The sequence below is a fragment of the Nelumbo nucifera genome, chromosome 7 (genome assembly GCF_055504915.1).
Source record: "Nelumbo nucifera cultivar China Antique chromosome 7, China Antique-T2T, whole genome shotgun sequence".
NCBI classification, from domain to species: Eukaryota; Viridiplantae; Streptophyta; class Magnoliopsida; order Proteales; family Nelumbonaceae; genus Nelumbo; species Nelumbo nucifera.
The window spans coordinates 10,588,605-10,599,927 of record NC_142655.1 but is presented as its reverse complement, the minus strand read 5'-3'; the positions used below and the strand labels follow the sequence as shown (position 1 = coordinate 10,599,927).

Genomic DNA, 11,323 nt, shown 5'->3' with positions numbered 1-11,323 from the left:
CCCAAGAATCAAGAATGCTCTAACAACAAGATGTCTTGATCTATGAATCTTTGAAACCCATATTGTCTCTCCATCTTGTTCTGGTATGCATGGCCAGTTGATGAGGAAGAGAAGGAAAGAATCACAGTTGTAGGAAGGGAAGATCATGATGTTCAAAGAAGTGGAGAAAAAAACTTCAATTGACCTTTTCAATGGATGCATCAACACCATCAAGATTCAAGAAAAAGATATCAAGCAGAGTAAAGAAGTTTCCTCTTTCTGTTTTTTACTTGTTTATTTTATGAGTCATTTGGCAAGTTTTTTTGAAAGATCTTTTGGAAGTTCAGACAGTCAAACTGTACACACGTCTTTCTGTGCGAAGATGAATTGAAAAAAGGCGAAAAAGTTTATTTAAAGCTTCCCAAAAATAGCCTAAAATGGGCTTGGTGACTATATATTTTCCCAATCAAACAGAAAAAGACCAAAACGCAAACTATTGAGCTTTTAAAAAGCTAACAGCCCGCGTGAAAAGACATGCCATACGGGGCCAATTTTCTGTTCTTTATTTATAGGGTAAGGTGGAGTTGGACCAATAGATTATTGGTCCTTAACCTAACCTTATGGGTGCCACCAGGGGGTCTTATCCAACAGCTTTTCTCCAGGCCAAGAGCCAATCCCTCAAGGCAAATTTTTTTGTTTGATTGCGGAGCTCATCGGATCTCCCCAATTAGAATGTGTATAACGGTGTAGTTTTATTTATTTATTTTTTTTGTTTCAATAAAATGTGACGACAAATTGCAAATTTGTTGTGTAAAACTTGGTTCAAATTCAAGTGCAATCATGTCAGATTTTATTTTCTACATTTTGTGTCAAACTTCAAACAATACTGGGCTGAGCTCAAACCCAAGCACAATTTTATTGAAATTATTCAAATCAAGCAACCCAATTTGCACCCTTACTATGAACCCAGGCCTAAAGGTCTCCAAAGAATCCAACCAATGCTTAATTCATACAGTGGGTTCAAAACCGGATGCACATCCTACAATATGCACCAAAACATTGCGATATTTTGAACACATTTTGCACGTAAATATAAATTATTCCCAACAGCTTAACATGCTTAACTGCAATTTATTACTTCACACAAGATGTTAATGTATGTATTTTTTCTATCTTTCATCAAATAATATGTATTTTTCTATAATATTTATACCTCATTAATAGCCAATTGAGCTTTAGAATTTGCACCATTGATGTATTCTTAAGATTTATTTCTATGAATGCTTCCCAAATGCATCCTTGCTATATTAATTATTTTGCAATGTTCAAACATTTTCCAAACGTGTGTAGCTGCTCCCAGGATTAATTGCTCTTTGGAAGTTTCAATTCAAGGCATCAGGCTCAGCTTCATTCTGTAAGACACGGTTCAATCTCTCTGCTCAGGAAGATTATATTACTACAACTGAAGGAAGTATATATACAACCTTCCACCCATGCAGGCGGAATATCAAACCAAAAATCCAAAGATAATTGTATAGCTTTTTGAGCCAGTCTATGAGCAGGCTCATTAAACATTCTAGGATCATAAAGGCCATAGACCCAAGAGACGAACATGTCCTAATTTCATCAACTATCAAAAGAGACCGCCAAGACAAATCTCGACTGGCAGATTTTAAAGCCAAAATGGTTGTCAATGCACCAGAGAAAATGGCAGCATTCTTCCAACTCTTTTGATGAGCCAGTCTGAATTGCTTTTATAATCGCCAGGAACTCTGTTTCCTCTGCTAAACCATGGGTCCTTAATTTACCTGCAGCATCACCAATGAAACAATGGTTATGGGAAAAAGAAACAAAACAAACAAGAGGCTGTAGAAGGATTATAATAAGAAGCCCAGGAAGGAAGCAATTTATGAGAAAAGGAAATATAAGATGAATCATACAAGCCTACAGATACACATTTCTTATGCTCCTAATCGTGAATAGTCCAACAGACTCGTCTAAGTAACCAGAAAAGTGATAGACTTATTATCAAACAGCAAACAATTTCAATGAGAATGCCAGAAACCACAATTAAATAAAATTTCAATGCATTGTTTTTGACAAAAGGATGCTTGCAAAGCTATCTATTTTTATCAGTAACCAAAACGCAAAAGTAACACAAACAACTTAGGTCTTTCTCATCACACCCTGTCCATGTGACACTATGCTTTTCACGATTTGCTCACATCCCAAGCCAGAGCTAAAAATATTTGTTGATAAAACAGATAAAACCAGAAGTTAAGAAAATTATGTTACCTGGATACAAAAAGAACAGGGTTTTGGATATGAAATTTAAAATAAAACTTCAAGTATCTGACACAATACACCACCCAGCCTTGGACAGGTATCTGGGAGTCATTGTGGGAAAATATTAATGCATAGAGCAACTAAGACCTGCAGCCTAGAACAGAACAGCCTGCAGAATAACAAGCTCAGCTATTGTGAATTTTGTTCTTTCTCATAAAAATGACCTTTCGCGACTAAGGACAACTTTCCTGTTATTTCTCCATTCTTTCTTTTTCTCCTTTTCTAGCAAAAGATTCAATTGATAAATACCCTAAAAAGAAACAGAACAAGTAATCCAAAATGTCCAGGACAGTCTACTTATCTGGAATTCTCAATGGGATTAATTGTAGCATCAATAATAAATGCTTCATGTTTGGCTGCCCTATGAAGATAGAACCTAAAGCATGATATATAATTAAGGAGCTAGTTAACATCAATCAGGCATAAACATGATCTCAAGCAAGAGAAAGACCAATTGTAAATGATAGAGAGAAATTCATGCCAAACATGTTGATGAAATTTTCCAGAACTAAAATTTTCAGATATAGGTCCTCCAAAGGACTTTGGTGTATTTGACTACCTGACCTTCTGCTTAAAAAAATAAAACCCTAATCAACTCTCTTCTGATGTCATGTACAAACTTCAGCCAAAAGCTCTTTCTACATACCTGGAAACTATATGCAAGTTTATCTATCTTCTCTTTTGTGTTTAAAAAGGAAATTGCAATTTGAGCATTGAATTGTAATATATTTAGAAAATGAATGCAATCCATCTGATTATTACTATATAATTTCAAAGTATGATCAGTGGACTTCTCTATTGTCCTTCTAGAGATATATTCAATAAAGAATGTTTCTGAAAAATGAGCCATTAACCAGAAACTGAAAGAGAGGGGACAACAGGGTGCACTTTAGAACTAAAGCCGACATAAGTCCATAGAATAACTTAATAAATTAATTAATCACAATATTCAAACAACAAAACCAAGATTGAGATCTATCTACAAATCCCAAAAAGAGACCCATATTCAAATCAAATTTGAGAAAAAAAAACACCAAATTTGCAAACAGAAAGAAACCACCCCTCTAAAAATTGAAAGGGAATTCCCTGAATTTAACCAAACAAAATGATTGACATAAAAAAAAAAAAAAAACTTTTGCCAGCATTTCAAGAACCCATCACAAAGCTCCTTAAAAGAAGAGAAAAAGAAAAGAAAATTGAACAATCAACAATCAATTCCACAAACCCCTCCGAAAGGAAAGAGAAGAAAACACAACTTTTGATGTCAAATCTCTATGTTATTCTCTAAGAATACATCTATTTACATCAACCGTGTATACATACAGCTCAGCTCTCATAATTACAATTTTTCCATCCATTCGACAATCTCCAGCCAGAAAAAGAAAAGTGTAGAGAAATCTCCAAAATAGAAAAAAAACAACAAAACAAAAAAAAAAAAACAGATTCAAGCTCTGTAATGGTGACCGTATAAACTGTTATTACATGCTGACCATATAAACTGTTGTCTCCCATAGAAGTGCCTGTATTGTCTCTACAAACAGATTCAAACTCTGTAATGGTGGAATGTACAGTGTTAAAGGTTTTTCTGGGCATTAATTGGTTATTGATCTAATTCAACAGCAAAGAAATGCAGGTTCCACAAATCCATTTGACTGGGACTGTTGGAAGCTGCATTTATAGTTTCTCTGTAAGGATAAGACAACTAGGCAAGGCTTTCAGTAACATTGGATGTAGGCAATGACAAATGACAACCCTGATTTGCACGCCCTAACAGCAATACCCCAGTGGTCCCCTTGATTCATGTTGGTTGAATGAGTCAAATGACTCAAATCCATTGTTTTGAACCAGGTTGTATCCAGAGTGGCCAGCCAATTACCATGGATGATCTCTGGCTCTACTGATGTGCTTTTCTCTCTACCAGGAGACCAGGAAAAAAAGAGAAAGGAGAGGTGGGTGTGGGGATGTAAATTGTAAAAGACCAAACACAACCGAACAACCATAAACATTCAGGATTCATGAATTTCTAACATGGGTATCAAAGCAAGCAAGTCAAAGATCAATCAGGGTATGAAAAAAGAAATAAGGAAATAAAAATATAGTAACAGAAGATGAGATCGTGAGGAAGATCTTCAAATCCTTACACAAAACCACCATGAAATGGTGGATTTTTTAAACAAAATTGATAAAAAAACAAACAAATCATTTGTACAGAAAAAAAAAGAGAAACTCTTGATGGATGAAAATTGCCTCTAATAATCTCAGTCATACCTCCTACACCTCCAAGATGATACTGAGAAAAGGGCTCGTTCTTGCCAGCAGATTACCAAACAGCCATTCTCCTCTTTGATCTTATAACCATCACAACCATAGCTCTGCAACAACCTCCTTGCCTGCAGTTGACCATAGTAGCTCAAGGGCACCCTGCCAAATCCGGCTGAATCAAGCCTTTGAATCCATATCTCCAGTTTCTCATGCCTCTCCTTCCTCTCTGCTCCCTCACAAGCTATAATGTTCTTAATTTCCTCCCCAAAGAGCATCTTCTCCACCTTCATTCGCTCCATCGATGCCCTGGAAACTGTTGACTCCAAGCAATCAAAAAGTGAAGCATAGAAGTAGAGTGCTTCCAAGAGCCTCTCCATCAGGGTTGACCCATTATGGTTGGATTCTTGCTCGGTCACAACCATGAGTTTTGGAGATAGGCCCCAAAGAGCTGCAAGGAAGTTCTCTATCTTTGCTGAAGCAGGCAAAGATGGTGGAGATGATGATGCCGAGTCAGGACTCGGGCTATACCCATTGACCAAATCTTTCTCAAGCAAATCACCTAGAGTGCTCTGGTTCATCTGCAGGACTCTATGTAGGGGATGGACTGAATTTGTGTTCCTTGCTAGGGGAGGAGATTTCTTACTAAGGGTCTCATCATTGGTTGCCAAGAGGGAATGCAACTGGAGGACAGAGCTGATTGCAAGAGCTTCTCCTGTCTTAACACGCAAGCTTTCAACATCAAGATTGTCCAATTTGCTAACAATGGGATTAAATTGAAATGGAATGTCCAACTTCTCAGCTTCTTCTGTCAAACGAAGAGCTGTCTGCTCCAAAACCTCCTTCTGTTCATGAATGCCGGTAATTCTCAAATGGGGTGGACCTTCTGGCCGTGCACTCAAGGCCTGGATGAGAGCAACCCACTGTGCAGGCTCTGCGCAATGGAGATCAATAATATGGACCATCTTCTCCCCTTCCATAGCTTCTATAATGGCCTGGTTGGTGATCACGATTGCAACCTTTAAGAATGGGCACAGCTCAAAAAACAGCCTCCGAACAAGAATTCCTTCGGAGATTGAAGCCAGTTTGGTAGAATTAAGGGCTCTGTGCAGACCAGGCCATGCTTTCAGAATCCGGTCGGCCAGCGCCTCCGTGAAGTATGCAGCAATGCGCTGCATGGTGTCGCCTTCAGGAGAGGCAAGGTGGGAAATTTGCTCGAGACCAATATTTGCATGTTCAAGGTTACCGGTGGCGACATGATTCGCACAGGACAATAAGAGATGGATCAGATATAAACCTCGCTCCTCGGATTTAAGCTCCCTGAGCCAGGGATAGGGTGATCCTAAGCTAGGGGAAAGTGACATCAGTGAGAAGAACTGAAGGGGTGATGAAGTTACAGATGATGATCCCTCATCTTGAACCATTCCTGCCATTAACCTACCACAACAACCTTTCCTATACAGAGCCGAGAACTTCTTTCTTTCTAATAAAGCAGAGCCGAGAATTGCAGAAAACAGATAGCAACCAATGAACGCAGAGGATCTAAGCTAGTTGGGTATCAAAAACTTCGTGCACCTTAGGAGAATTTGCAGAATGAGCTGCCAAGAAAATGGGTAATTCTCCAAGTGCAAGATAAAGCGAGTCAGTTGTCGGTCGAGAACTATATCTGAATCGAAAAGAAGGCCATTTCAGTGAAATTTTTTCGCCAATATTGAGATTGACGAAACCATGAACTGGGTTCCAAATCTTTCAAACGAAATATCAAAGATGGTAGTTGCGTATGAGAACAAAAACCGTCGAAGGAACAGTTAATTAACCAGGAATTTTTGAAAGAAATTGAAGAAGAGGTACTACACAAGCGTCAAATAAGACAAAAGACATCAGAAATGATAAGTCATGAGACAGACTCAGATGGGTATCTAATAGTTGGATAATTCAAAAGAAATTGAGCAACAGACAGACAGATGGAGCGGAGAACACTACCAGAAACGCAGAAACAGCACGTTAATTCCTCCTCATTCACAGCAGGGAAACCAAGCTGAAGCAACCACGTTAAGAAGTGCAAAACCAGACGTGGGTTTTGAAATTCATCAGAAACCCAGAGAAAGCCCCATGAAAAACCACCTTGCTTGGCATCCAAGTCTTCACCTTTATTCAACCAAAACGGTTAGACAACAGGTTAGGGTTTCTGGGTACTGTAGGTTTTGTTGCAGGAGTGAGGCAAGAGTCATTGAATGAAGGCTCTCACTCTCTCTGCTTTGAAGGACTTTTTTCATGGCTGCGTTGGCGACAATGGGAGGGGGTGCACTTTTGTCGTTATTGATTTGGTGTCGTTTGGGACTCAGAGGAATATGGAATTTGTGAGAGAGCGCGCCTTCACTCTCCAAAAACTGTCGCTTTTTCTGGTTTTGTCTTCACACGACGTGGATGGGGAATAAGAGCCGGACAAAACTTGTTATTATTCCTCATCGATGCTCCCCGCCAAACATGTCCTAACAAAACAAAACAACAGCCCTTGCTTTGTTGCTTTGTGGGTGCGTGTGGGAATTGCAAGGAAGCCTTCTCAGATGCCTCCAAACCTCCATTTGTTTTCTTTTCTACCTCATAGACCATTCAATTGGTATTATCCTCTCATATCAAGACAAAGAGACAAGGAGGTTGCACAACAGGCCAAAAGTAGAGAGCACATTTAACTCCACCCAACAAAAGTCTCGATCTCTAGGTGGCATTGTGCCAATCCTTACAAAAACCTAGCTACTTACTTTCATTCATTCCTTAAACTCATTTTAATAATCTATATTATACTACTCTTTATTAAACTATACTTATCTACATACTATAGTCATGTCTCATATGCCATGTCACCATGACCCATGGCTGTTGTGCCATGTCATCACGTATCGATGACCGGGCCCACTCCCTGGTTGCCACATGTTCACCTGCCTGCCTTAATTATGGGTATGTTATTAGTACAAGTGGAACAGATATAGGCTTGAATTCATACGTTGGATGGCGCTGGTTATCATCACTTACCCAATACTCACATTGATTCTGATCCAGTGGCTGGTAAATATCTCTTAGGTGAAAGATGGGTCCCAACTAAAAAGGGAGGTTGCCAACCAGATTAATGTCTGGTAGGTACCTATATATAGTATTGCCATGCATGCATGTCCTATGCATGAACATGTATGATGTCCCCACTTGGATTACATAGTACCAACTCTACTCCCATGAGCCACATAATACAAAAAAGCTATACCCATTTGAACCCCTACATCAGACATCCTTCATTGTACATCCCTAATCTTGTTTGGCGCATTAGATGTGTGTTCATGCATGATAATAGTAGTACCAGGCATGTGCCACCCATCCACAAGAAATGGTCTCGTGCATGTATGTGATGAAAAAAAAAAAAAAACAACAACTCGAATCAGACCCGACCCGAATAAATAAATGCCATCCTTGTGGGTTGGTTTAGTCAAGGAGATAAAGTCCACTATATAAATGGACTGTTTTAACTTTTATTGGGTGTTTGTTTGGATTAGTTGATGACTTTAGGAAAAGATGGCCATAATTTGGTGAGGTGTTGTACCTTTTTATTGCTGGAGATTGGTTGTTAGTATGTTGTCTTGAGTGGAAGGCATCGGTCCAGAGTCCAAACAGTTTTGTAGGTTTGTGGGGGTGGTTTTCAGCCCAAATCTCCTTTTGAAATGGAAAGCTTTTTCATGGTTTGCAAAATTTAGATGATCAAGAGAAAGAAACAAAAAGTGGAGGACCCAATAAAAGATTTGTGGAAATGTGGTGGGGACTTAAGTATGTTCTTCCAACTTTGGTGGGTTTATTTTACTCTCACCATCTCTTTCTCTCAATCAATCAATCAAACAGGAGGTGTTCAAGGAAAATTGCTATTGGACAAGCAGATCAAAATCATAATGTGGACAAACAGCTATGATCAAACCTTCAAACGGTGTGCCGTATTTGAATTCATTTAAAGGTCGGTCACGGGCTTAAGCTTTGTCAAAAGTAAGACAATTTAAGCGTAACTTGGAGTCAAAAGTTAAGCTCGAGAGGAAGGAGAGGCTGGATGTTTGGCATTTTCTCACGTACTCTTGCTGGGAAGTTGGGGAGAATAGAAATTTTAGCTTTTGTACCGTATGAGCTTAGGAATTAAACTCGGTCAAGATCTGACCTGATTTGATTGTTTTCTACGATGAAATTCAGAAATTCAATGGGTTTGGACCGGGTCTATATAGCCCACCAGTGCCCGACCCGACATCAACCTGAGCTTGACCAATCAATTGTTGATGGGTTGAGTTCTTTCATACCCACAGACAAGCCCCTAAGCTGGGAATGGGTTTCAGAGCCCAAGCTGTTAGCTGGTAATTACAATCCATAGTTTCATATCTCAATTGGGGTTGTCAGAAAACATACAAGAATTGAAGAGGGGAAAAAACAAAAGCGAAAAGGGCTGAGCATCGTTAGGTCAAAATAAAAAATCGAACCGAAATTTTATTTTGTTTTTTTGGTTCATTTAATTTTAGGATATCTTGATTTTTTATTTCGGTTTTCAAATTAAAAAATTTGGTTAATCGAATTAATGTTATAATGAAAATTGGATTTAACTGAAATAACAAAAACTTGAATTGCAAATTTCAGTTTTGATTATTTTAATTTTTTCTTAATTTGGCGTTGGTTCAGTATTCATTCTTAAAATTTTGATTAATTTGGTTTCAATTATTCGGTTTAATTTTGAACGGAATAAACCGATTTCTATTGTGTTCCTGTAAACATCTGTCGGGTCGGACTGAATTGGATGTCATTACTACTCGGGTAAATGTGAATGGGCCAAGTAATTACCAGATGACTAATTGGGCCGACATGCTTGAAGTTTGAATGTACGAAAAGATTTTCTGGGTGGATCGCCTAAATCTATTTGCTACATAAGAAGGTAAACAAGCTGGAGATCTGGACATTCCACCAAACAAGATGACAGTTTGGATTCACCAGTGACCACAAGTTCTTTAGTTATCAGACGTGCCATGTATTGGGCTAGTTTTTGCTCCCTGTAATCCAAGTGCCCAGAAATACTGGTTTAGAGTTTTGTTTGTTTGAGCAACATTGCAAAACCAAGGCATTTGCATCAGAGCATCAGAGACAAGAGAAGAGAACAAGAATGAAGTAAAAATGAATGGTTAATTCCCTTGGAACATGGATCATACTTTAAATTTTTTGGGGTTTTTACTGTGAACATAGAACCATAAGAAGAAGGAAATCGACTACAGAAAACAAGAAATTAACACAGAATAACACCAATGTAGTTTGGCAGTGTACCTATGAAACCCCACAAAGCATTTCACTATTCTTAGAGATCAAGAATTTTTAATTAATTGTAACACACATCAAATATGAGATATTTATGCGAGATGATTCATGAAAACAGAAACCCTAGGAGCACTCTGCAATCATAGGCATCTAACCTAACATTGGGAACATCTCTCTCCATGAATTTAAGATACATGAACTGAAAAACCGATTGAAACTGAACTAAAAAATCGGTTAACCAAATCAGTCAATTCTGTTTTGATTTGATATTCTTAAAAAATTGAAAGTTCCGGTTGATTTCGGTTCGACCAATATATATACAGTAATATTATATATATATATATATATATATATATATATATATATATATACATATATATATTTTTTTTCTTTTTATTTTTTAAAATTGAATAAACCAATAAAACCACTGCCTGTCCTCCTTTTTCCCCCTTTCCCCTTCTTCGAAACCTAAACCTAATAGGCTAATAACCTTTCTCACTCTCTCAATCTCTCTTGCCTCTTCGTCTCCACATCTCAGTCTCTCTCTCTCTCTCTCTCTCCACGGCTCCACCACCTCTCAGGCTCTCACTTCAAGCGACGACAACCACCAACCAGTCCAGCACCGGAAAATCATCGGCCATCACTTTGCCCTTGCCCCTCTATCGTGTTTGTTCAGATATTTCTTTTATTTTTATTTTTATTTTTTTTTTATTTTTAGAATGAATGAATGTTTGTTGAAGTAGGGATGCAAGAGGGAAGGTTTTTTTCCCTTTTTTTATTTTGAGTGCATAAAAAAAATCGAAAAAATGAACCGCGATTAATCGGTCAACCCATTAACTGGTTGCATCAGTTTGATTTCGATTCGGAATTTTAAAAAACTGATCAGGTTGATTTGGTTCAAAAATACCCCACAGTTAACCAAACCATGACCTCTATTATAGTGTTGTGCCTTACCAAAATCGGGGGGGGGGGTACATGTACACATGCATAGGACTTGCACACAAGAGAAGAACACCATATACAACCCAAAAGCTTAAACTATTGGGTTATGAACCACTTTTCATATAAGTTTTGCACTTTTTGTGTTTTTCCAATATGAGACTCTCTTTCCATACACCTACTCATCCTAACACATAACTATATTTTACATGCAACCAAACACCATAAAATTGCAATATTTTATGAAATTATTCTTTAATAACAGTCTGAAAATGGATCCACGTATTCCTCCAAACTATGGTCTTCCATTTCAAAGTTTCTGTCAAACAAGGACAGAATAACAGGCAACGTGAAAATTTGTTATTTCTATCTAAAATGTTTTAAATTAATCAATGCAAATTGTTATTTCTATTTAAAATGTCAAATTTGACATTTCAATAATAAATGGCAATGTTGGATTGCTCGCATGCACTCATAT

The 11,323-nt window shown here is 37.9% G+C and overlaps 1 protein-coding gene across 2 annotated transcripts; it reads right to left on the bottom strand.

Moving 5' to 3' along the window:
* Window positions 1-1,369: 1,369 nt before the first annotated feature.
* Window positions 1,370-6,922, bottom strand: LOC104608869 (scarecrow-like protein 3). Of its 2 annotated transcripts, XM_010274987.3 has the most exons (2): window positions 4,594-6,922; window positions 1,370-1,787 (listed from the first exon to the last, which is right to left on the bottom strand). In XM_010274987.3, the coding sequence occupies exons 1-2, from the start codon at window positions 6,015-6,017 to the stop codon at window positions 1,784-1,786; spliced, it is 1,428 nt and encodes a 475-aa protein (XP_010273289.1). In that variant the 5' UTR covers window positions 6,018-6,922; the 3' UTR covers window positions 1,370-1,783. The 2 variants fall into 2 exon arrangements, with proteins under 2 accessions (XP_010273289.1, XP_088748116.1); XM_088891990.1 differs by lacking the exon at window positions 1,370-1,787 and having other exon boundaries at window positions 4,584-6,906.
* Between the last annotated feature and the right edge of the window lie 4,401 nt (window positions 6,923-11,323).